This window comes from Xyrauchen texanus, chromosome 13, assembly GCF_025860055.1.
Source record: "Xyrauchen texanus isolate HMW12.3.18 chromosome 13, RBS_HiC_50CHRs, whole genome shotgun sequence".
NCBI classification, from domain to species: Eukaryota; Metazoa; Chordata; class Actinopteri; order Cypriniformes; family Catostomidae; genus Xyrauchen; species Xyrauchen texanus.
This window is the reverse complement of record NC_068288.1, coordinates 39,072,493-39,100,257: the sequence shown is the minus strand read 5'-3', so window position 1 is coordinate 39,100,257 and position 27,765 is coordinate 39,072,493. Positions and strand designations below refer to the sequence as shown.

The following is a 27,765-nucleotide window of genomic DNA, read 5'->3' as shown; positions in this document are numbered from 1 at the left end:
TCTATTAAAAAAAAAGAAAAAATTCCAGTCAGAAACCCATGGCTCAACAATGCTATTTCTCTTTTCAGTTATTTCTCAGTAATAATTTAGAACCGTTTTCCACCACCTCCAGACACAATTACTGTCTTTCTCCTGATTTTAAGAAACCCATCTAATAGAGACTTCAGCAAGTGCAAGGTTTACTCAAAAAGTGTTAGCGTTACATTCCTCTAGTAGACATATTGCTTAAGTCCCGAGGTTGCGGACTGCTGTAAGTGACACTGTTGCAAGCTTTTTCTCTGTGACTGCCCTGTGAATTACATCACAGACAGCTGGAGTCTTCATATTGCAACTGAGAAAAGCTGACAACAGCTCTTAGCTTCTAAGCTCCATTCTCCCTGCCTAATCAGGTCTGTGCCCCAAGGAACAGACCTGATTAGAGTCAGGTCTTCATCAGATCCACGTCTAGCACATTTGAAAAACTACAATAAATTCTAAAATGCTTTCAAATGCTACAAAATCTTAAACTTTGCCCTAATTTCACAATTATATCAGAACTTGGAAGATTATCTGCAGCAAGTCAGCAAAGCTCATCCAGAATAATTTTACATTGAAGCATCTGGCAGACTTCATAAGCCAGATTTTATAAGTTTGTGTGTTGTGTGGGAATCAAATCCATGATTTTGGCATAGCTAATGCCAAGCTCTACCAATTGATGATTACTGATCTCAAATATAATTCATCCCACAGGATAGGTGTGTTTGAATTCCACATGTCAATATGAAGTTTAGGAAAAGTAAGGATGAGGAACCCACTGCCGCTGGGCAAGGTAGATATATTCAAAAAATTTTTTTGATATTTTACAAATCCATTTATTTCATGTGTACTGTATCAAAGGTTTAAACTTTGTGTTCTTTTTATTTTATCAGTGGCCATTAGAAAGCGATCTAGAGTTCCAGGGGTTATGATCACCCAGTTTGTGGAAGAAATCCCAGCAGGAAAAAGCCACCCCGACTTCACCCGCAAACCTATTGCCCTTACTATTCAAGAAGGTAAAGCAGCTCAACCAAATCATTCTACATGGCCAAAGTATGTGAACACTGCCTTCTTATTAACATGTTTGGCTAGGCCCCTTAATTACTGTAAAGACAATTTGTAATGCTACGCCATGCATTGACATTCTAGAGAATTGTGTGCTTCCAACTTTGTGCAACAGTTTTGTGAATGACTCTTTTCTGCTCAAACATGACAATGCCCTTATGCACAAATCAAGGTCCATAGCAAATTATTTACTGAGTCTAGTGTAGAAGACCTTGACTGGCCTTCACAAAGCCCAGACCTGAACCCCACTGAACACCGTAGCGATGAACTGAAGCACTGAATGTGAGCCAGGTTCCATCACCCAACATCAATGCATGATCTCATTAATGCTTGTGTGTCAGTATCCTACCCTTTTTTTTCTTCTTATTGACAGCATATCAATCGCATGTGGGTCTGGTGTTTATATACTTTGACAATATAGTGTTTCTTTAGTACTAATTAATCATAAAATAAATTAATGAAATTTACATGACTGTGGCAACATTTCTGCAAAACTGTATTTTATGTTGCTCCTTACGCATATTGCTCATACATTTTGAGGAGGTTTTGAATGTTAATCAACTACATATCAAGATTGAAATCAACTATCCCTACCTTAAACCTAAACCAAATGGATAGTATCTTAAAAACCAAATTTGACATAAAAATGCAATTAATGAAGTAACATCTTAATTTTGTGGTGCTTCTATGGCAATTTTTGCATCGCAAGTGCAATGCGCTATCAGTTGAGCTACCACATAAACTGATTGCATTTGAACAAGCTTATAAATGTTAGTTATGTGACGCAACGTTAAAATGTATTGCTTTAAAAGTCATGTACTATAGTGTACACAAATTACGTACATGTACATAAAGAGTTTTGATATGATAAGACAGCATTGTTTGAGGAACAGGGTGAAATAACTGATATAATATGTAAAACAAGCCATGTAAATATTATTTAGCAAAATATTAGATATAGTAAGATGTTTCTATGAGACGAGGTTGTATTTTTCAGCAACATTTCATTGACTGTGTTCAACAATTTTACAGGAAAATTTGCATTTTTCAAAGCTATTGTTACTGGAGATCCAACACCAACCATTACATGGGCTCGAAACAATGGAGATACATCTGATCCTGAAAGATACATTGTTTTGTATGATCCAATCGCAGAAGAACATCAGTTACAGGTGCTATACTTGTCTGCAACTTGCATAATAACAGTAAATAAGAATATGTAAACACCTACAAAGTGTAATAATATGGTTTTAAAAGCAACAGCTTCCATTTTTAAAACCTTGCTGCCATTTTCTCTTGTAATACTTGTATTTGAAAATATATTAATTGAAACAATGTTGTATTTATTAGATGCCCAATGTTGGAGTTGATCAAGCAGACACCTACAAGTGTTTTGCTATTAATGAATTTGGACGTGCTGTGGTCACTGTCACACTCAATGTGATTGAAGGTCAGTAGAACAGAACTGGTGTCATAGTTTCAGTACAAAACTACCAGTTGTACAGCACCTGGGACATTTGTGGCAAGAAGCAAGTACAAATAAATCTGGTGAATCCGTTTTCAACTCTTAATTTTAATAGATTTGTCTGTTTAATAATTTTAGGTATATTTAATATCTGACTTTTACAATGCTGTGCATGATTTATATAATATAAGGTTTTATTTTTTATTGTTGTTGTTTCAGTTGGATTCAAAAAGAGCAAAGCAATGCAGGAGTCACGATTAGGTCTGTTGGTATTTAAGTCTTGAATAAGTCAAGCAATGAGCAAAAAACACATTTTAAATACGACCACGCCTATAGCATAAAGATGAATAGTGCAACTCTACTTTACAGAACAACGAGAGAAAGCAGCCACCGATTTTAAAAAGACCCTGAGGACTCGGTAAGTTCTTGATAATCATGCTAATGATGATACTAGCACACCTTGCATAAACAAAACACCTATTGTTGTATCACTTTGCTGACATGCATACACAGCTGTGTCCAACAATGATGGTAGTGAGGGGACCCTAAGAAGGTATGCTCTAATTCATTGAGAATTTTTGTTTATCAGAGCTGAACGCCCAAAAGAGGAGAGGAAAGATGGAGAAGTAGATGAGAAATTCTGGGAACTGTTGCTGAGTGCTGATAAGAAAGACTATGAGCGCATCTGCACTGAATACGGAGTGACAGACTTTCGCTGGATGTTAAAGAAACTGAATGAGAAGAAAATGGAGATGGAAGTGCAACAGTCGAAGGTACAATGCAAATTATTTCAAAAGTCAAAAATCATTACCTATTGTTTAAGTAAATTAATTTAAACAGTTAGTTATTGATTTATTGCTAAGGCTTAATTATAGGGTCAAACCTATTAAAAATAATTAATGTTGAAATATGCAGTATATACATTGAGCTCCAAAAGTCTGAGACCATAATGAAAATCTGTTCTTCAAAACTGAATTCAAACAGAAAGGTTATGGAATAAAATATTGAAGTTTCTGCAGGATTTCTAGGCCATTAATCAAATATGCAAATTTATGACACTGACTATATTAACTCCTTTGTACAAAAGGTCAGCTTTCCTTGCTTACAGTGAAGCACACAAGATGGTCTTTGGAACATTCTCAAATTATGCTGAGATAACATGGATCATCAGGTTTTACATAAACTTGTGAAGATCATGCTGGCTTGAATGCATGCTTTCAAAAAAGCAAAAAGGAGGACATAACCAACATAAAGAAAATTCAGAAATTCATCTATATTTTCTGATTAAACTTTCAATTGTTATGCTGACAATATAATTTAATTATAACCACGAAATAAAATCAAAGTTGATAATGGATGTGATGTACGAAATACCTGACCCAGCTCTTTGGCTTAAGAACTGCATGCATGCAATGTCTTTGTAAATTTAGCTCTTTAAAATAAATTATATTTTTAACTTGCCTTTTCTCCAACAGTACGTTGAACACCTCACCAGTCTGAGACACATTGAAATTAAGATGCCAGGATGTGCTGAATTTGAATTTGAGATGGACCTCAAAGATCCCAATTCCAGAATCTTTCTGTTCAAGGTTAAGAATATAAATACATTTGAATTTTAGTTGCTGGCTGGACTAATCTTTTTTTTATTACTTTATCACACTGAGAGAGCATTTATTGTTTCTCGCTTTACCATTGTGCCTGACACTGTTATGTAGTAAAAGTAAAAACTAAATTGTGTACTCTCAAATTCATTATGTGTCACAGGATGGTGTTATGGTTCCGTTCAACACCGACACAGATGAAAAGCATTCATTGCGTCAAGTTGGCAGGAAATTCATCTTTAGTGTTCATGGACTCAATCCTGAAGATGCTGGATTGTATCAAGTGGATGTTGAGGGGGTCAATATCTTCTCCACAGACTTCAAAAGTGAGTTTTAATCATTTAGTAAATATAGCTAGCAATTTCTAGCTTTTTTAAAGTACAATATTAAAGGCTTATTTGACCCCAATATTAAAAGCCTGTCACTATATACTCACCATCTTCAAATGCTAATTTTCTTCTATGTAACACAAGAGGATGTCCAAGCTACTCTCACAGTATGTTCCATGATGACAGAATTGTCATTGATGATGGTAAACTAGCCCTTTAAAATGTGTATATATATATATATATATATATATATATATATATATATATATATATATATATATATATATATATAATAAAAATAAATATTTGAGGAATGGCTACAATTTGGTATCACTACAAGTTCATATTATGTGAATTATTCCTTTGACCTGAATAAAAGCATTTTCAGTTTGTAGAAATGTAGATGGTATCACATGTAGTACAATTTTAGATCAAACATTTTGAAGTGTATCCAAAATTAAAGAGAACTTTGTGATATGTATCTTTGCAGTTCCAATAGTGGACTTCTTGGTGAAGATCCGGGAAGTGAAGGCTGTGGAAAGACAGGATGCAGTGTTTGAGTGTGTCTTATCTGCTCCGCTCTCTAAGATCTCTTGGTTGGGAAAAAATGTTCCTCTGGTTCCTAGTGAAAAGTATGACATCACTGTCTCTGAGGACATGCTAATCCATAGGCTAGTGGTGAAGGACTGTATGCAAGTGGACAAAGGCATCTATGCAGCTGTGGCTGGAATGAAGTCTTGTAATGCCTGGCTAATAGTGGACCGTAAGATCAAATTCAGAAATTATCCACATTACCATTTTTCTAATGAACTGATATGTATGTTAATGTGCAGATCCATACCTAGAGAAATAGCTATTAAATTATATCAATGCAACCAACACATTCAACTCAATAGTCAAATAATCACTTATTATTGATGCAGTTTTGATTCATGAATTCAATTATGCAATTAGAATCCTTTATTCACATTATAGTCAAATGCTTCTACTGAAAGAAACATGATTATATTGTATAATGTTGAATTCATTGATTGCTCAATTATATAGATTAAATATGTTGAGTATTAATAAACGATTCTTGATTTGAAATGGCAAAAATTATCATTTGAATAATATAAAAGTTTATGAATAAGCAGCACAAAAAGAAAACTGATTGCTTCCATTGTTCATAATGGCTATTTAAGTCCACTATATCATTGAAAGTAGGACGTATCTGCGTAGAGCCATGTAGATATTCTGCAAGTTTTCCACTGAAGGACCAGAATATTAACACCTCATTCCAATGTTGGTCTGCCTTTGGAACAGCTGACCCTGATCCAAACAACAGGGGCAAGAAAGCAGCCCGCAAAACCACTCAGGCAGGAGGGGGTGGTGCAGACCTGGAAAAGATTGCGGCAGAGCAACAGGAGAAGCTGCAAAAGGAGTGGGAGGAAAGGATGGACCAGCGCAAGCAGATGGAGGCTGAGGAGGCTGCCGCCAAAGAAAAAGAGCCACCAGAAGAGAAGGTACCTGCTGCACCAGTACAGCCAAAACCAAAATCTAAACCTAAGCCTAAACCCAAGCCTAAGCCAGAAACCAAGCCGGACACTGATGGCGTAGCAGACGTACAAGAACCTGAGCCAGAAGTGGAGGAGGAAAATCCAGAACCTGAAACAGAGGAAGCAGCACCACCCACAGAGGAAGAGACACCCATTGAGGAGCCTAAAAAGAGAGTGAGGACAGGGCCCTTAGTGCCAGACACCATAATTGGTAAGCTGGATGTACTAATTTACTTACAGTAACCAAACGGTCATAGCATGTGTTACCATAATGGATGACTTTTAACTCACAAGAACCTTTTCAATACTGTGCACTTATGTGCATAACACTGGTCACTACAAAATTTCCATAATTCCATTTGTAATTTCATAGATTTTATGACTTTACTATAATTCTAAAATTAGGAAAATGTTAATAATAAACAATGAGTAAATGTGTTTAAACTTTTGACTTGTAGTGTACTGTAAGTGTAAATACATAAGAAGAAACACCAACCTCTGATCTATTGTCAATATACCTGTTTTACAGACCCAGGTGTTCACTTTACCAGTGGACTGTCTGATGTTTATGCCATCATTGGTCAGTCAGCTGAACTGGTGTGCAAGCTAAGCTGTGAGAACTGTGATGGCATTTGGTATAAGGATGGAAAAGAGGTAAACATTGAAAACAAAACCCATCAGCACCCTAAACATAATGCTCCAAGCTCAAGTCTAAGAGCTATCTACCCCATCTGCCACTGTAATACACTTACTGTATATCTAAAAATTAGAAATTAAAAAATAATTTGAAAATAAAAAGGTAGAAGTGATTGAGGTCAGTAAGTAATAACCTTGTTGAAATATCTGCATAGATTACAGCCAAAGATGATCTGAAGATCATCAAAGATGGGGCAGTCCATAAATTAATCGTAACTAACTGCACAGATGACGACAATGGAAAGTATCGATTTGAGGCTGATGGACGTAAAACGGAAGCAATATTGGTCGTGGAAGGTATTTTGTCATTAATCACTGTTTGTTAATTATAATTGTCAAACACAGAGATACTTTAGATTACCAAGACATAGGAAAAACAAAATACTTTTTTTTTCTATTGTACATTAATGTTTCAGACCCACCAAGACTGAATCCAGATGACTTGGCTAAGTTTTCAGAGCCTGTGATCATTAAGGTTGGTCAAAATGCAATTTTCAAACTGGACTTTGTGGGTCGTGAACCAATGAAAGTGCAGTGGTATAATGAAGGTGAGGAGCTGCTTGAGGACAATCATGTCAAGATTGAAAGGTCTTCCAGTCACAGTCGCCTTTTACTTATGAAGTGTCAACGCAAAGACAGTGGAGAAATAAAGCTCAAGCTCAAGAATGATTTCGGAACTATTGAAGCCCTTTCAAGACTGATTGTCCTAGGTTAGTATATGAAGGCCCATAATATTATGTACTCTGTTTTAATGCAGTAAACATTGACTTAATGATTGTCTTCACTGAAATTAACCATTCCTCAATGTAATTTGTTAATATTATTCAACTCATTCACCAATTTATACTCCATCTTGAAGAGCAAAGACCAACAGTAATTTGTATTTCTTCCTTTGTATTGCAGATAAACCAACCAACCCAATGGGACCTACTGAGGTAATAGAAGCATCAGCATCCTGTGTGGAGTTCAAGTGGAGGCCCCCAAAGGATGATGGAGGTTGTCCTATTATTAACTACAACATAGAGCGTAACCAGATCGGACGCAACACCTGGATGAAGATTGGAAAAATCCCTGGAGTACCCCATTACAAGGACACTGATGTGGATCATGGAAGAAGGTACTGCTATAGGATCAGGGCCATAACTGCAGAGGGGACCAGTGACAGTTTTGAGACGGATGACATCCAGGCTGGAACCAAAGGTGAGATATCAATTTACATCTCTATTTTGTAAAATTGGCTCTAATGATCTCTCAGATTATTGGACAATCTTAAGAGGTCACTGTATTATGGTATAACCTCTAATGATTGATAATTAGGATCATTTAAAAGTGACTCATTTGTTACAGCATATCCTGGACAACCCTCTTCACCCAAAGTGGTCAGTGCCTTCAAGAACTGCATCACTCTGGCATGGTCCCCTCCAACCAACACTGGTGGAACCAACATTGTTGGTTATAATATGGAGAAACGAAAAAGAGGCAGTAATTTATGGGGTCAAGTGAACCCCCATGACCAGCCAATCAAAGGTTGATTCTTTTGTGTATAAAGAAAGTTATTTCTTTAAAACATATATTTTTACTACTGCTTATTTCAAATATTGTTATCCAAAAAGGCAAACAATATGATGTGAAAGATGTTGTTGAAGGAATGGAATATGAATTCCGTGTGTCAGCCATCAATTTTTCTGGTGCTGGAGAACCAAGCCCACCCTCAGAATTTGTGATAGCCAGAGATCCTAAAAGTAAGTCTGTGGCACTTACATAATTAGCACAATTAATTTGTCAAAAAACAGTAAGATGTTCTTAATCTGATCATAAAAGCCAAAGAAACAAGAACACAAAATAATTCTACAACTGAGCTTGTATCTGTGATTTCAGAACCCCCTGGAAAAGTAATTGATCTGAGAGTGACTGATTCAACCTATACGTCATTGTCTTTGAGTTGGACAAAACCAAAGGAAGAGGACGGAGTCCAAGATGAAGCTAAGGGGTATTTTGTGGAATTAAGGCCAGCTGAGAACACAGATTGGGGTCGCTGCAACTCGAACCCCCTCATTTCAACTTCCTATACAGTTCTTAGTCTTAAATCTATGGCCATGTACTGGGTAAGAGTGGTTGCAACCAATGAAGGAGGTGATGGGGAACCCCAAGATCTGGACAACTATATCATTGCCATGCCCCCACCTGGTATAATATGAATATACAGTTTGAAAAAGTGTATTATTGTTGCAGTCTCTCCCATTTAAAACAGGTATTTATTATTAAAAAGTTACATGCACTCTTGAAAACTTCTCTTTATAGTACGGCCAAATTTCACTGATCGCAAAATGAAGAGCTTTATGGTTGTGAGAGCAGAAAATACTGCTAGGATCAACATAAACTTTGAGGTATCACAATGCCTGTTACATTACAAAATGGTAGAGGTGTGGTTATGAACTGAATAGACCTTAGCATACCCTCAAGTACCTTTCTTTCTGACTTTCAAATACCAAAATAATAACTCTCATTGGCAGGCATCCCCTACGCCAGCTATAATCTGGCAGAAAGATGGAATGCCTGTGTCCAAACGTGTAACTGTGAGTAATGCAGATTGGACATCTCAGCTCCTAATTCCATCTGCCGAGCGTTCTGATACTGGGATCTACACCATCATTGTCAAGAACATTGTAGGTCAGGAGACATTCAGTGTTGAGATCAGAGTTACAGGTGAGATAGCAGTAAGTGTTTCAGGTCTTAAACATAATTAAAGTTATCCTGGAACAACATTCCTATCAACAATCAGATTTTATAAAATACCTCTAGGCACCCATACCTAATGTCCCGCAGAGAGCAACACTTTTGAAAGGGTTCCTTGGAGGTTTCCTAAGGACTCTGTCTATGCGGCAATCTAATAAAAAATAATTAATAATTTTAGGTTTAGGGATGTTCAAGCTTCAACAATATTCTTATCAAATGTGACAAGACTTCATGAGTAGTTAATGGTTAAATTTGGGATTAGGACAACTGTATGTTTGTTTGACAGGAATGTTCTTCCAGGACCAACAAAAGATGCTGGCCAAGAGACATATACTATTTGCAAAAAACACCAACATAATACTGAGGAATATTATGGATTGTGTGTATGGATATGTGGCATGTTTACAGATGATCCTAAACCACCTGGTCCAGTGAAGCTGGAAGAAAATGTCCCTGGCACCTTGACAGTTTCCTGGGACCCATCTCCTGATGAGAAACGGGATGATCACCTGCACTACATGGTGATGAATCGGGACTCCATCAAACGCACCTGGCAGACAGTGGCTGACCGTTTGTTCAATAACAACTTCACAGCTGTTAACATTATGCCAGGAAGGGAATATAACTTCAGAGTGTATGCCAAAAATGACATAGGGCTCTCGGAACCATCTGAGTCCCAATCTTGGGGAGTTGTGAAGAAGAAAGGTAAGCTAGCTGATGCTATCTTTTAAGTTCACTCTTGATGAAGAATAATGAATCTGCACTTTCAGATTCTTGTTCTAAATAGCATATACTGTATTTAAGCAGTATCTCACGTAAGATCATGTATCAAGAGCAGTATCATAGTATCATCGTAAGAGTGATGTTGTACTGTTTATCAGTATCAATATAGAATATTGTTCTGATATTCAGTACAACACCTGACTGCAAGAGTAATATTGGTTTTATTCAACAATCCTATGCACAAGATGTTAATATCAAGTAAGTTATGTTTGAGAAAAATATTTGCCAGTTCGTACAGTACATTTCTTCTCCATCAACAAAAATTTTAAAAGCAGCCAAAGCATCAAGCTTTGTGTGTCACCAAACAATGCACAGAAAGTGTTATATAACCATGCTGTTCCAGCTCTACTCTGAGTTTTCCATTTCCAGCTTTAAGGTAACTGTTGAGAGAGGAAATAAACTAAATCAAACAGGCTTTAGATGAAAGAATTTGAAGTACTTAAACCTTTAAGTAAATGTGCATAGCTAACTATGGTAATAATACAAAAATATATATATATATAACTTTTGCTTTGTCTTCTGTTTCGCCACAAACATCACTGGATAATGCTGGATCATTCTGGATAATTTACATACATGGATCATCCTTATCAAATTTTTAACATATTAAAGGAAAAGTTCTCATCATTTACTCACCCTCATGCTATTCCAGATGTGTATGACTTTGTTTCGTCTGCAGAACACAATTTTTTTTAGGAGAATCAGCTCTGTAGACCCATAAAATGCATGATGCAAGTGAATGGGGACAACATTTTTGAAGTTTTAAAAAGTGCATAAAAGTAATCTAAATGACTCAAGTAGTCTTCTGAAGTGATCCAGTCAGTTTTCGGTGAACAGAACAAAATGTAACTAATTTTTAACTGTACATCTTGCCATTACAGTCTCAAGTTACAATCATGATTTCAAGCTTGATTACACGTTCTAGTGCTTTATATATGTACTGAGTGCTATGGGTTATATTTTGGTGTGATCTCACCAAAAACCGATTGAACAACTTAAGAAGAAATAGATTAAACTACTGGAGACGTATGGGATACCTTTATGCTGCATTTATTTGCTTTTTGGAGTTTCAAAGTTTTGGTCACCATTCACTGTTTTATGGACATACAGAGCAGAGATATTCTTCTAAAAATCTTTGTTCTGCAGATGAATGAAAGTGGAGAGGGTGATTCTCCATTTCTTTCTCTTCATACTCACCCTACCACAATGGATCCTTCCACTCTGTTAACTCGTCATTCATTCGCAGACCATGTCCACATCTCAGCTTTTACCTCTTGACAAACCAAATGATGCTAGCTAATATGTGATTTAACTATGATGAATAATAGTGGAGTACTTGCGTAGTTGATAGTAAGTTTACAATGATGTGCAAGTAAAGTCATGACATGATGCTGCATTAACAAGTCATCAGTTGACGTTATTTCATGTGACTTAATAATGATGTGCCCCACCAAGTCTTGGAATGATGATGAATTAACACCTCTATGCCTTTCATATATATATATATATATATATATATATATATATATATATATATATATATATATATATCAAGCCTCCGAGAGGGATAAATGCCAACAGCGGACAGTGGTGCGAGAGAGAGAGAGAATGTTTAGGGGCAGCCTACCATCGTGTGTTGATGTTTGTGTCTTTTTGGTTCAGTTTACCATTAAAATATAATTTATATTGTCAAGCCGGTTCTTGCCTCCTCCTTTCCATTGGTCCCTTTACACTGGTGCCGAAACCCGGGAAGGAGGAGGGATACACCATAGTGGAGTTCTCGCCACTACCATCCACCCCAGCGGAGCAGCCATGGCCGTCTTCCAGGGGACGGAGGAGCTCGGCCGCCTGGAAGTGGAAGGAATTGGTCGCTGACAGTGAATTGGTCGCTGACAATACCCATCTTTATGTGTGAATGTGTGTGTGCATGTGTTTCCTTTAACACAGTGAAACATCTCTGGCTACATTTATGACTTCAGGGGCTAATACAGCTGCATGCCGACAGAGATGTGTTCATTAATTTCTGTTTTGTCATTTATTTATTTTTTCATTGCATCACAAATGTCATGTACTCGGCTGGAACAAGTCCAAGTCCATTAAAATTGAAAACTAGAACTACAACTAGAACAAACTGTACCTAACTCTAAATTTTGATTTTGAGTTCTGATGAAACTCAAAGTAACCATGAAAATATTGAGAAATATATATATAACAAAAACAAATATTGATCCATCAACTTAGACAACCTTTCCCATATCTATGGTTTGGATGAGTGAATTAAGTGGTAGAGTGAGTATGAAGCGAAAGGGACTGAGATTAACGTAAAATCGGTTGGGAGAAAATTATTGGTGATCATCATTATTTGTGTGTTTTTCTGAATTTGTATGTCCAAAAATGGCAGAATTATGCTGCGTCATTCTGTGTCGTTTGTGGAGAAACAGCAGACAGCTAAATGTACAAAATATTTACATTCTGATAATATTATATATGAATATTTAATTAAAGGTTGAAGTACCATTCTTTCTTATAAAGCCTGTTTGATCTAGTTATTTCATACTGTTAATTAATGCATTAACTAACAAACATGAACTGACATGTAATTAAGTTGACCTCATATTCAGTGTTGGGAGGGTTACTTTTGAAATGTATTCCACTACAGATTACAGATTACATGCTGTAAAATGTAATTTGTAACATATTCTGTTAAACTGATCAAGGTCAGTAACGTATTTTAAATACATTGGATAACTTCAGCACTGGTAGATTTTTTTTCACTAGTTTTGACTATAAAAACTCTGCCAGTACAGTCGAAAAATAGGCATGCTAAAAATACATTCTCTGAAAAATCTAAATATCTTATCTTGTTTTATGTTGTTTCTAAAACAAGCTAAATAAAATTGATCTTGTTTTACGGATTTTTCGATATTTTTACAGGAAAACAATAAAAAAATATTATCAAGATAACGATTTTTGCCCTAATATCAAAGGTCTTACTAGAAAAAATTCATTATGATCCAATGTAAATTTTCTTGATTAAAAAATACAATCGTGACTGGTAACATGTGCATGCAAAATGGCTAGAAATAGCATTTTAGCTTAGCATAAGGCTAATTGTTCACATGACAATTTACACAATGTTTATTTCTATTTCTTCTGCTCCAAACTTCAAATGTACTTCTCTGTCTGCTCGTATGAAGCACAACACATCATAAGAAAGTGTTTCACCACTGTTCAAATACACTTTGGATCGCATCATTTATATGTATACATTTTTCCATCTGAAAGGACTAAATATTCATTTAAACAAATGACAATAAAATGCAAAACACTTCAGTAATCAAAATACTTTTTGAATGTACCTGTATTCTAAATACCAATTTAAATTGTAACTGTAGTGGATTAAAGTTACTTATATTTTGTATTTTAAATACATATTCCTGTTACATGTATTCCGTTACTCCCCAACCCTGCTCATGTTGTAGTTAATGTTAGCTTTTCATTAGTTCCTGATTAGTCCATTCCTTAACTCATCATTAATTAATGCAGAAGTAACTATTAATTCAGGTATTAATTCATGATTATTCATGTACTGTTATTATAAAATGTAACCAAAATAGAGAAGTGTCTCAATGCTATTATACTTTAGCTATATTAATACTTTTGGAACATATTTTTGCTAATCAAAATAAAGGACTGGAACTAAATTTTACATTTTACTGTTACATCTTATATCCTGCAGAAAAGTTCAGTCTAAACTTAGCCCCATCCAAACCTTGCAACTTTGAATCTGCGCCAATTTTCACGGTTCCACTAAAGACACATACTAGCCCAGAGAAATATGAGTGCTACATGAGCTGTGCAGTGAGAGGCGACCCAACTCCTCATGTCACCTGGTACCGCAACAACATCAGCCTCAACACGAACCCCAACTACTACATTTCTAACACCTGTGGTGTCTGTTCCATGCTTATCTTGAGAGTTGGTGCCAAAGACAACGGAGATTACAAAGTAGTGGCGGAAAACTCTGTAGGCCGCGCTGAATGCACCACACAGCTGACAATCCGAGGTATGTTTTTAGAATGTTTGAAATGCCTGTGCTTAAGAACTTGCTTCAGTTTCATCACAATGGTTTTTATATCAGTCTGATATGTCAAAGGTTTGAGCTACATTAACACATATGCGTTTGCCAGGCGCTTCAATCCAAAGCAGCTTGCAGTGCATTCAAGTGCCATTCTACTGCCTATGAAAGTTAGTAAGAAGACTAAACTAGTTTGAGGAATAACTTTAGCTTTTCTTTGTCTGTTTCAGAGTGAATTATCAGTGTGCCATCTTGAAGCAACTCGTCTTCATTTTAAAGGTGTCATTGGAATTGAAAACCATATCATAAATATTTAATGTACTAATATGACCTGCTCATATGCAGATTTGATTATGTCTAATAGCGACAGTATTTTGTTTTGCTAGAAGAGTTGTGCAACTTTTTGTCATTTGATTATTGCATGCATGTATCTGTTTTGTCATTATGGATGTAAGCAAAATAGTATGAATTCAAATGAGTGCATTAAACATTATAGACTATTGTAGACTTTCTGTATAAAGTCATGCATTTATGACAAAAAAAATCTATCTAAAGCTTTATTTTTCTGGTCCTATTATTAGAACCATTTTCCTTATACTGTATTGTTTTATGTGACCACAATGGGGCAAAGGTTTTGAACACTTAAATGTGAAAACAATCAACATTTGTTCCTAATAGCTAGTAAATCTGCTCGCAAATGTCAGTGTTGTGCAGTAACTTTCCTTGTAAATATTTGAAGTTGGCTGTGACCCATGATCATAAAGAATCACTCCACTCTGACATTAAGAAATGCTGAATTCTCCCCTATGGTAAAAACATATCTTAAATCAGGAGAAAATATGTAACTCGGAGGCAATTTTCAAATAAATGTCACAAAATGTTAGAAAAATCATAAGCATGTTTTATTTCGGATAGGCTTGTCATTGGTTCTGGCTTTACAGCCTTCCAGTATTAACTTTCTTCTACAGAGACAGAAGCACATGTTAGTAGTAAAAGGGAAATGTGTGAACCTGGCAGCACATACTTGGGGTCAGAGAGAGACTGAGTCAGGTTTAAATTAGACAGCTGGACATGGATCTGCAGACAGGGATATTGCCTTAGTAGTTTGTCAAACACCAAGTGGACATATAGGAAAATCTGTCAGTAAACAGAATTCATGGTAATACTTTACAACAAAAAGAGACAATATACACACTATGTGCTTTCCATTGCTGATATCATAAAAATATCATGCACCTAACATTGTTTAATGCTGAATCATGGAGTCTGGCAATAAATGCATTGAAAGACATTAACTTTCTTGCTTCTTTCACATTCTAGGCTTGAGTACATATGCAGAACAAAGCAATAAAATGTACAATAACCTTCTTAAAATATCTATCACTACAACTGTGTATACTATGCACAATATGTGCATTAAAACTTTTATTGAAAGCAAACTAGTAAAGTAACTATTAAAACCATTTTCAGGACAAATAACCTTTTGTCATGTGGTTTCTGGCTATCATTTGTATGGATAAATTTACATTTATGCATTTGGCAGACGCTTTTATCCAAAGCAACTTACAGAGCCCTTATTACAGGGACAATCCCCCTGGAGCAACCTGGAGTTAATTGCCTTGCCCAAGGATACAATGGTGGTGGCTGTGGGGATCGAACCAGCGACCTTCTGATTAACAGTCATGTGCTTTAGACCACTACACCGCCACCACTCCACAACACATTCGGGAACGGTAGCAACAGTGACCTAATACTACACAAAGTAATAAATATAAACAAAAGTGTGCTTTATAAACCTAAATACACCATGCACCTGCCTGGTTATGGTATAGTGTATGGAATACATTTGGAATAGTGTATGGTAAAATAGATTAACATTAGATACATTTTGTTGGTTTGTATTGTGTAATGTATCCTTTAAACTATACTTTCAGAACTTTCAGATTGTCCTCAGCCGTGTTGGTGGCTGCCTCAATAAAATGTATTCATGAACCAGTCAGAGTCCTCAGGTTTATAAAATGTTTTTTAGGAGATAGCTCCACTATTTAAGAACTTAAATCGCACAAAAATGCATGATATTATTATTTAGAGAAACAGCATTTAACGTCATACAGTATATTCAATTAAAATATGCATTTTTGGCTGTAATGATGTGAGGAAGAGACAGACGGGTGGTTCGGATCCAAATGCGGTTTATTGATCAACAATAAAAAGAACACAAACACTGGAACAAAATAAAAATCCACGAGGGGAAAAATAAACTAAACACGAGATACATACAACGAGAGAACAGTCAGCGAACATCTACAAGAGGCAGGGAAATCCTCGAACGAATAAACAGACAGCTGGGAACATGAGCAAGGAACAAGATGCATACGAGAACATGAACTCTCAACATTCAACACGAAACGTTAACGCACGACAAAGGGAAGGGGAAACAGCGGGGTTTAAATAAAGAGACGCGGTAATGACAAAATGACAGACAGGTGCGGACAATAACACGCAGACAGGGCCGGAAACGACGGGAAGAAGGGAAGTGTAGTTTTCACAGAGACAGTGGAACACGGGCGGACAACAAGAAAGACATGACAGGGAGCGTGAATGGTAAAACAGAAAACATGGGGTGGACAACAAGGGAGCGTGACATGGAAAGTGACGGGTGAAACAGAAAACACGGGGCAGACGACACGAAACATGGTGCAGACGACACGATCCACGGTGCAGGTGAGCGAGACCGTAACATTGACCAACTTATTGCACATTCATGAGAATTTAGGGAATTTTATAGTATGCAAACACTTTTAAAATTTTAATCAACAGTTTGTAATCCCCCATCATAGTCCAGGTATTTCTTCAGATTTTTTTCATATCTGCATTGCGCACATTTTATTTTGTTTTATATTGGAGATAATCAAGAGGGAGCTGGTAATGCGATATTGTATTGACATCAGTGTCACAATGTGATAATATTGTGATTCTTTAAGTTTATTGCATGATTATTCAAAACTGTGATATATTGTGATCTTTGTTTCAATTTCCTCTACTTTTGAACTTGGTGCTTACTTTTGGTGACTTAAAGGTTTAATTCACCCAGAAGGAAAACTAACTCATAATTTATTAACCCTCATGCTATACCAGATGTGCATGACTTTCTTTCTTCTTCAGAACACAAATTAAGATTTATAGAAGAATATGTCAGCTCTGTAGGTCCATAAAAAGCATGCGAATGGGTGCCAAACATTTTGAAGCTCCAAAAAGCACATATAGCCATCATAAAAGTAATCTGTTCAACTCCAGTGGATTAATTCATGTCTTCTGAAGCGAATGCTAAGAAATGAATCAATATTTAAAATAATTTAGTTTTATTAAAGATTCACAAGGGTCAAGGTCAAGTGTGTTGGCAAGTTAATGCGAGAACTGATGCGTGAAATACTACAAAAATGGAAGCGCAGTTTTGTTTACAAACAGAAGAGCATAGAGTATCAAACATAGATGTCCCATTCGGCTGATTTGAATACCTCAACTGCGGTGACATCTTGTGAACTCTCCCTTTAAGTATTGTCGGAAAGATCGGATTTATGAGTTGAGCACTCAAACATCACCACAAAATCTTTATTACTAGTGGAAAAGTTTTCTTTGAGGCCCAGCTTTCCGAGTTGAGGGCATGTCGATTAAGTGGATTTTGACTTTCCAGTTTAGTTTGTAATTATTTTTTGTACTGTTAATGAAGAATTGGTTTATGAGGCGACAGACATGTGTAATTAAACTACACTGCATCATTAAATGTGCCAGCAAGACAATGATTAAATATATAGATCACAGATCAATTACACACTTAATGCATGGCTTTGCTCTTACTTTTTGTTGCATTAGTGCTAAAAAGCTTCCTTTCGTTGTAAGCGGGGGAAAAAACAAGAAAGAAATATATGCAAAAAAAAAGGAACATTCTTCTGATTAAAATCACTTGAGCTTACATTTACAACACCCAACCTTGTAAGTATGAACTTCCCAAGAGGACTTGAATGCATTGAATTACATTCTAAGCTTGTCCTATTGTCTTGAAATCACATGCATTAGCTGTACCAGCCTGAAAACTGGCATTTGTGTGTGTGTGTGTGTGTGTGTGTGTGTGTGTGTGTGTGTGTGTGTGTGTGTGTGTGTGTGTGTGTGTGTGTGTGTGAGTGAGCGTGTATTTATCACTTTGTGGGGACCAAATGTCCCCATAAGGATAGTAAAACCCGAAATTTTTGACCTTGTGGGGACATTTTATCGGTCCCCATGAGGAAAACAGCTTATAAATCATACTAAATTATGTTTTTTGAAAATGTAAAAATGCAGAAAGTTTTCTGTGAGGGTTAGGTTTAGGGGTTGTGTTAGGTTTAGGGGATAGAATATAAAGTTCCCAGGTGAAAAAGACGTACAATTAAGTGTATTAAAAATGCATTACATTATATTTGTATTGTACTAAAAACATATTTATGTACATTTTTAATACACTTAATTGTACGTCTTTTTCACCTGGGTTTGTACAGTATAAAAACCATTATGTCTATGGAAAGTCCCCATAAAACATGGAAACACAACTGAGTGTGTGTGTGTGTGTGTGTGTGTGTGTGTGTGTGTGTGTTCAGCTAAAGAACAACAATTTACCATTATTGTCAAGTTTTATTGCTGTTTTGAAATATGTTATTTGAACATAATCTTGGAGATTTTGGTCTGTATCCATTTCGATAGACAGGAGCTGCAATTGCATGATTGAAAATTGCTACCTGGATGCATTACGGATATACTGTTGCTCCCGAGCGACTCAACTTGCCTTAAGGATTTGTTGATGATCAATTACATATTTCCCAGAAATATCAATGTAAAATGTCTCACTAAAATATTGTTCCTTGGTATGAGAAGAATATCGATACACTAGGTAAAATATTTTTAAAAAATTACAATGCAATATGTTTTCCACAACCCTGCCCATTTTTTTTTAAAGATTGCAAAAGCTGCTAAAAGATTGTAAAAGCTATTTAAACTTCCCAGGATTATTCTGTTTTCTTAGCCCTTTCGCTTTGAGTTGCTTCGCATTAAGATGTGCAAAAATCTCTTTTCCTGCAGAGGAGTCAGTTTTGCCCCCGAAGGTGTCCTTTATCAAAAGTTATGTTCATCCTCTCCTGACAGCGGTCAGAATGTATTGGTTTTCCTAGTGGGGACCTTAAAAACATGTGTCATTACATTTCCCTGCCTCTAGCTTGTGGTGAAAATCAAATAAATTTGGTTTCACTGGACGGAGTTTTCAGCAAATCATCCCTGTCCTTATAAGAACCTGGTGCTTGGCATCTTAGGAGCCACTTAATGAAATTGATATATTGGATTTGCTGCGATGATTGATACACTATACCAAAATGTTAACCCCAATCTGCTCTGTTGAAACTTGGACCTCGTCACCAAATCTGTTTTATGACAGGTACTTAAAGAAGAACTTATTGCACATCTTTCATCCGATGAAATTATAAAATGAGCCTTTGGATGTGAGCCATTATAATTGCCACCACTAAGAGACTCCAAAGTGGCAGTTAAAAAAAAACTTAAAGCAAGAGATTGTCAGTGATAACCTTGAGGTTTACAAAACATTGTATAGCCATGTTGTAATGAAACCACCAATGTGACCCATTAAAGAAAAGTCGTTAATTGAAGGATGTGACTGAAGGTTCTTGGTTTGAATAAAATTATCTACTGACCATTTTGACTGGCCAACATGATCACACAGGAAGTCGGTATGCTTGACCGGCGGCGCATTGCTTCAGCAATGTGAGACCCGGGTTTGTATCCACGTTCAAACCAGGAAGTACTCGTGTTCGCTTAATCAGACGAGTGTGATTCGGAGGTTGCTCTTTTTCCCCAACATTTAATTTTGACTCCATTAATGGTTAGGTTCAGGTTTGGTTGGGGGTTGAAGTCCATAAAATATGCATTCCACTTCGCTGTATTACATCCTGTACAGCTGAAAGGCGCTCATTTCACAACTAGATTTTGGTGACCTCCCCTGGGGTCAGTTGCATCAGCTATACGTACGTTACAACTTAGTCTAGTTGTGGCATAAATGGGCACTAAGTCACAATTTAAGCACTAATGATTATCTTTTATATTTGATTTGTATGTCACTTAGGTAAGTACAAATACATCTTTATCACTCTAAATCTTTAAGCTACATGTGAAATGATCATTTTATCTCACCAAAGCCTCTGTATGCTTTCCTCACCTGCCTGTAGGGGGAGCCATCTCACTGAATGTGGGGTCTCTCCCTGGCAGTTACTGGGGCAGTTAAGTTTGTGAAAGAGGGATATTGCTATTAAATTCCTCCAGGATTTATTAGGTTTATGAGACACCGTCTTGGACAATCAGACTGTTAAGCAGAGCTTAGCGAGAGGAGTTCATTTAGACCCTTAGTAAGTTAATTACCAATCTACTGTTGCCCTGGCTATTGCTAATAACTGTTGCCCAAATCATTGTGGAAAATTAGTGTTTTTGACAGCTGGTCAATATCTTAAGCTGCTTTCATATTTGCAGGAGTCCAGAAATTATGTCTTTTTTTTAATCAAATTCAGTTTGGAAGTTTTGCAATTTGCTTTCTCAGACTGCAAGTATGCCTGGAACAATATGGAAGTAAATGTTTGAACTTCACAAACTAACAATCATAAATTAAGCAGTTCAATTAACCGATTAATGCATGAATGAGTAAAATGTAGATGTTGTTTGTGTATGAAGTGGATTTGCACAGTAGGTTTGATTCATTTGATTCATTTAGTTGATTTAGTGACATTCGGTTTGTTTATCTTAACCAACCATGTGTTGTAGATTTGTTAAGAATGTTTTATTTGCTTGCTCAGGAATAACTCAACCACTGTTAAGACAAAACATAGTGGTATCTCTTCTTGAGCAGACACCTATGTGCATCTAACCTTTTGCTAATCCCAAAAACATTTCCCACCGCATACACTGGTACATTCTTATTGGTTTTGTATTGACACTAACATGTGAGGATTTCAGTATACAAACTGCTCAAATGTGCTGTATTTTATCATGACCAAACTCTGCAGTGCACACTCATTGTTAATTTAATAGGTCATAAATAGAGTGATAGTGTGTGTATTATGAATTTTGCATCAATTGAAATACATCATCATATATATTTCAATAGAATGTCATGATTAAATTGTTTTACAATTAAAGTTAACTTTGATAAAAGATTAATGAATGGGACTGGGGAGTCAGTTGCTCAGAGGATTTAAAATGAATAATTTCACAGTTGAAAATCATTAAATATGTTTACTACCTTGTGAAGTCTTGGTCCTATTTGATGCATACACATTTGGCAGTGACATTTTAGCTCAGTTTCAAAGACTAGTGAGCTGTCTTGCCATCTACTCCCTACTTAGGCATCTGTCTAGTTGAGTTAGCCGTTAACATGTTGCTAAGCTAATGCCATGATACTTTAATAAGCTTGAAAATAAATAGCACACATACAATATTTTTGTAGAATGGTAAAAAAAAAAGTTATCTAAAATTTTAATTCCATTTCTACCAAGAATTAAGCATCATAGTTACTGAATATTTCCTTGGTTAGCTCTAAAGCTTACTTGAATTTGTGTTAGATCATTAGACTGTTATTATGGTGTCTTGGCAGACAGCCTGAAATCAGTGTCCTTGCGAAGTACCTTCATACTCAAAATGCATGCCTTCGAAGTCACTGACTGACTGTGCAGTGAGGCAGCAAGGCAGCTGCCTTAACTTTCAGATGCAGCCAATGTACCTACCAATGCCAGCCAAGAACATGTGTGGCAGGTGACTGGGGTTAACACTAGCATGCTTTACGGCCTTCATGGGCCAATAAAAACGAACCCCTTCTGCATCAGGCATCTGATTTCAAACGCGTCCAGTCAGTGGACCACTTTCTCGTCTGTGCCAAGAAAGGAGCAGTGTCTGTGTCTCGGTGGATTCAGGGGCCAAATATGCAACCAGGTATGTTAGATAAACACAAGATTAACACTATATTAACAAGCCAAACATTATCTGCTTCATAGTCACTGTGAAACAACTTCAGAAAAATGATCTTATAATACACACTCACCCAACTTTTCCATTATTGATATTGCACAAATAAAATATTTAGTTTATTAAGCCATAATGCAAGAGCTTTTTGCAGACATGTCCAGTTTGCAAAAAGGGTTGAAGAGTTGCTCCGATTAAGAGAAGGTTTCATCTGAATGTTTTATTTTGTATTTATTTTTTAGAGAGATTCATTCTTGCATCTACTTTGAAATGTTTTTAAGTGCAACTCTAAATCAATCTTTCTGAGCTGTTGAGGAAAGTGCAACGTGCAAATAAATCACTTTGTGATTTATTAGAACATCATGACATTTATGGTTGGACGATCATGTTTATGGCATGTGACCTATCAAATGACTGTGCAACCTGCTTTAAGCCCAAAATGGATGGCCGAGGGAAACCTATAACGTCACACATACAAGGACATTTTTTATTACTTGAGATGCATAAATTAGAATCTTAATATTCCTTATTGGTCAAAAGCAGGGTTAAGGTGTGTGAAGGAGTGTTTCAGAGTGACAGTCTAGTATATAAAACAATTCTTTAAAAAATATATATATACATAGCAGTACTGTATATAGACAAATATGTTTTATTTATTATTTAATTCCAGGTCTTCAGTTGGTTTGGTTGGTCAAACAAACTTGGCTGGTTTAAGGTGTTTTCTTTTCTTTCTTTCATTCTTTCTTTTTTTTTTTTTTATTTCTTCTATTTTTTTTTTTTTTTTTTATGAGAAAATGCATTGCTACCAAAAGTGTGGGGGGTAATGATTTTAATGTTATCTAAAATATATCTCTTTCACCACAGGACTGGTTAAAACCAGCTTATTATTATTATTATTATTATTATTATTATTATTATTATTTATAAACAAAAGAAAGCAAGATTTTTCAAAAACTACTGTTTAGATTTCTATAATGTTGTAAACATGAGAGCAAATTGACACAGTGGTATGTGTTGATCTCCACACTATGAGCCAAAATATGAGTGACACCTGCTGACTTCTCCTGTCATAGAGGACAACAAAAATGATAACAGTCAGGTAGGATTTCTGTTTTATAAGTTTGACTTTGAGAATTCAAATTGTTTTCATTCACCCCCAGGACCTAGTCAACTAGTCTTTCGAGTGTGTGTGCCCATGGTTGAGAATCACTGCTATACACTGGCTGGCCAATCTCCTGATTGCACTGAAGTCATGCAGAGATTGGTTCTTGGAAGAGAATTTGGACCCTGCTCAAGAAACAGATGATATTTCAATTAATCATCAGCACAGCAGGAGTTCATATCTTTGAAAGGTGCAAGAAAAATATTGTCATCAGCTGTGATACTTTAAATTGATGCTGAGACCTTAGTGATCAAGTGGTCTGGAGAGACTCTTGAAATGCGAAGGTTAAAGGTGAATGATTTATAGACTGAAAACATTTGATTATTGGAGGTACAGAGGGCATGTTTTGTGGTTACAGTATTAAATTTAGCCCCATTATTTACCTGCTTGATGAACATGGGCAAGTTTGAGAGGCAACAAATCATGCAATGAAACGTAAAGTGCCTCATCATCAACTGCCCACCACCATGAAGCTGAAATCATTTGCATATTATTGCAGTATTTCCATAAATCGAAAAGTCTTTGTGATCAAGTTCAGTTGCAATTTTACTTAGTTTTACTTATTTTCCCAAAAATGTTCCATTTCGAGTTAACGAAAATGCTTCCATTTTAAATCTAATTGAAGTTTATCAAATAATTTGTTTTTGTTTCAGAAAAGGGCAAAACCCCTTTATTTTATTGCTTCCAAAGTGCAACATGCTTTACAATATTTCCAGTGACCACAAATGCTCTTGACATATGGCTTCAAAAAAACACTTCTAATAACCTCTATGTTGACACTGTCCAAACAATTTCTACAGTGAAGCAAGCACTATTATCGTGCAAAGCAATTTTTGGTGTGACAGTGGCAATGTTTCAAAAATTATGGGACATACTTTAGATGTGCAGACCTATATTTGTTCTTGTCACCAGGCAGATACCCAGGGCTGGACTGGTAATCTGGCATACCGGGCATTTTTATCCTCTTCAAACATTTTTTTTTTCTCTCTTCAAATTTTTTTTTTCTCTTCAAAATTTTTTTTTTTTTTTATCTTTCTTCAAAAAAAAAAAAAACATTTTCTCTTCAAAAAAGGTATGCGGTACCAACCTTGGCCATCAGGTGCCACTATCAGTAAACATGTAATCTTATGATTGTAATGCTTTCTCTGTTGCAATTAGTCATGTGCAGACTTTCATGGTGAAATTTAATTATAATAAAAAAAATAAAATAATATAAAATATAAAATTGCTGAGGGGTGATGTTGTTTAAAAAAATACCACTGTTTAGTATGATCTCAGTATGTAATAATGTTAATAAAATGATTCCTTACTTTTTCACCAATGAATGGATGATCATGAAAGAGCGCACACATCCCTTAATGTTACTATAGTAAAGGACGTAACCTCTATGCGTGTTCATAGGCGCCAGGTAAAATACACGCTATAAATAATGTATGGTCTAATTTGACATTTTGTGGTTCTAATTATTAGTAGTTTAGCAACTTCATTCATTCACACAAGACATTACCTTAATATAATATGTAAACATCTTAATTATTTCAGCTTAAACATTTAATTTTGATAAACTGGGCGGAAAATGTATTAATGTGATACAATTATATTTAAAAACGTATTTTCATAAAAGTCTCTTTCAATCACATAAAGTATCTCCCGTTATATCTCCATTGCAGTTGTCCGGTTGAATGTGCGTTTAGTCAACTGACTCATGCATTAATATTACCATGAACCCCTAACACCCGAGAATGAAATAAGTTGCTAAACTACTAATAATTAAAACCAATAAATGTAAAATTAGAGCATATTTTATCAAATATATATTTTAATAAAAATCGTCCGTCCCCCCCGGCGGAACCCGGGGAGCGATACTATAGATGAATGCTCACTCCTCACCAATTTGTTTGGGATGAGCATTTTACATTGGCTTAACTCACTGGCTCATATTTAGACAATATTTGGATATTTATTTGACAGTCTGGAACTCTTCACTTCTGCAGTAGTGTGTTTCAAATGCGTAGACAATTTTTTATATTAAAATATATTATTATAATAAAATTTCACCATGAAAGTCTGCACATGACGTAGAGCAACAGAGAAAGCATTAAAAGCATTAGATTATATGTTTACTGGTAGTGGCACCATGTGGCCAATGTTGGTACCGCATTCCTTATTTTGAAGAGAGAAAATAAAATATTCTTGAAGAGAAAAAAAATGTTTTTTAAAGAGAGAAATAACATTTTTGGAAGTGTGAGAAAAAAAATTGAAGAGAGAAAAAAAATGTAAGAGAATTTTTTTTTTGAAGAAAAAAAATTTTTTTGAAGAGAGAAAAAATAAAAAAAGGAATGCGGTATAAATAAATAAAAAAAGGAAAGAATTAATGAAAGAAATAAAATGGGATGGTGGTGGCGTAGTGGCTAAAGCACATAGCTGTTAATCAGAAGATTGTTGGTTCAAACCCCATGGCCACCACCATTGTGTCCTTGAGCAAGGCACTTAACTCCAGGTTGCTCTGGGGGGATTGTCCCTGTAATAAGTGCACTGTAAGTCGCTTTGGATAAAAGCGTCTGCCAAATGCATAAATGTAAAAGAAAAGAAAACACCTTAAACCAAAATAAGTTTTGTTTTTAGTTTTATTTTCAGCTTGCCGTTCAGGGCTTCCGTAAAAGAGATATTAAACCAAATTTTACCCCAGTTCTTGTGAACACACTATAGAGGTGATCTAGGTTTTCATTGTCTGGTTCACTGACTATGTCCTGGAATGCGTGGGAGAAAGAAATCTGATACCTTCATTGTATTACCTTTTCACAGACTTATGTTCCTCCTGAAGCTAGGATGGATGGAGCTACTCATGAGGTACATATCTTCTCGGATGCCTCTGAGCAGGCTTACCTCCAAACTACCGACCAGGAAGGTCGGACCTATCTGTCCTTCATTATGGCACGCTCCCGTGTCACTCCTAAAAGAGCTCACTCTATTCAAAAGCTGGAACTCTGTGGAAGTCTAGTCACAGCACAGTTGTCTAAGTTACTGGAAACAGAGTTGACCCTAAGTATCAAGTCTATTTCCCTGTGGACAGACTATACCACAGTCCTCTAGTGGTTAAATCCTGTCCTGTCACTACTGAGTCTTTGTGGAGAACAGAATCGCTGAGATTCAGGAGCTGACGAATAAGTGGTCTTGGCATTATGTGAGCTCTGCAGCCAACCCCGCGGCCGACCTCACAAAAGGGAAACCTCTCCCATACCTTGTTGCGCCAAACCAGTGGTCACAAGGACCTTCTTTCCTCCTCCAGGATTCCAAGGAATGGTCAGTAATACCTAAGACTAAGACTATAGGGAAATCAGCCTTCTGTAGATTTAATACCTTACTTTCCTCTGCTAACCCCACTGGTGGATGGAACTACCACACCTGGCAAGAACTATTGGATGTCACTGCCCGAGAATTTGGAGCTACCCTATTTCCAGGGACTCCTCCAGAGGCTGAGGATTACTGCCAGGCAGATGTCCATATCCTCAAACAGGTACAGCAGGAATCCTTCCCTGAGGATTATAAACTATTAGAGAATGGGAAGTCAGTCAGGTCCAGAAGTCGACTAATCACCCTAGCCCCTGAAATGGATCCATCCTGTGGTCTGATAAGAATAGGAGGTCGTTTCAGGAGAGTTGTAGGCATCGAGGATGCGGTATTGCATCCGGTGGTCTTGGATCCTAATCAACCAGTCACTCACTTGATCATTCACCACTATGATCAGCAGTTACAACATTCTGGATCAGAACAGTTGTTCGTGGAAATACGGAGATATTACTGGATCCTACGTGGGCGTAAACGGTTCGACGGTTCCAACACAATTGCCCAGAATGTCAACAGTGGAGGACCCAGTCGACAATCCTTAAGATGGCAGATCTGCATCTGCGAGCATTCAGATTTACAAACCTGCCTTCCATTCTTGTGGAGTGGGCTGCTTTGGACCCATGCTGGTCAAAATCGGAAGACGTACAGAGAAGAGTTGGGGTATTCTCTTTAAATGTCTGACCACGAGAGCAGTCCATCTAGACTTACTCCCTAGTATGAGTACAGACTCATTCCTCATTGCTCTTAGAAGGTTTGTCTCGAGGAAAGGGACACCAGCAGAGTTATTGTCTGATTAAGGTACTAACTTCCGCGGAGGTGAAAGGGAGTTGGGGGAAGCTCATGCCGCATTAGTTCCTGACATATAGCTAACTCCTAACTTGCCCGCCATAGGATCAACTTCCACTT

At 36.4% G+C, this 27,765-nt stretch overlaps 1 protein-coding gene across 1 annotated transcript; it reads left to right on the top strand.

Moving 5' to 3' along the window:
- The first annotated feature begins 759 nt into the window (after positions 1-759).
- igfn1.3 (immunoglobulin like and fibronectin type III domain containing 1, tandem duplicate 3) lies at positions 760-27,532 on the top strand. The gene is made up of 23 exons (XM_052140546.1): positions 760-808; positions 909-1,031; positions 2,113-2,252; positions 2,431-2,530; positions 2,765-2,806; positions 2,924-2,963; positions 3,135-3,318; positions 4,021-4,134; positions 4,310-4,472; positions 4,966-5,238; positions 5,781-6,224; positions 6,543-6,667; positions 6,865-7,006; positions 7,126-7,419; positions 7,613-7,909; positions 8,057-8,236; positions 8,323-8,451; positions 8,588-8,896; positions 9,011-9,096; positions 9,223-9,415; positions 9,854-10,150; positions 13,968-14,294; positions 26,634-27,532. The coding sequence occupies exons 1-23, from the start codon at positions 760-762 to the stop codon at positions 27,530-27,532; spliced, it is 4,950 nt and encodes a 1,649-aa protein (XP_051996506.1).
- Positions 27,533-27,765: the final 233 nt, after the last annotated feature.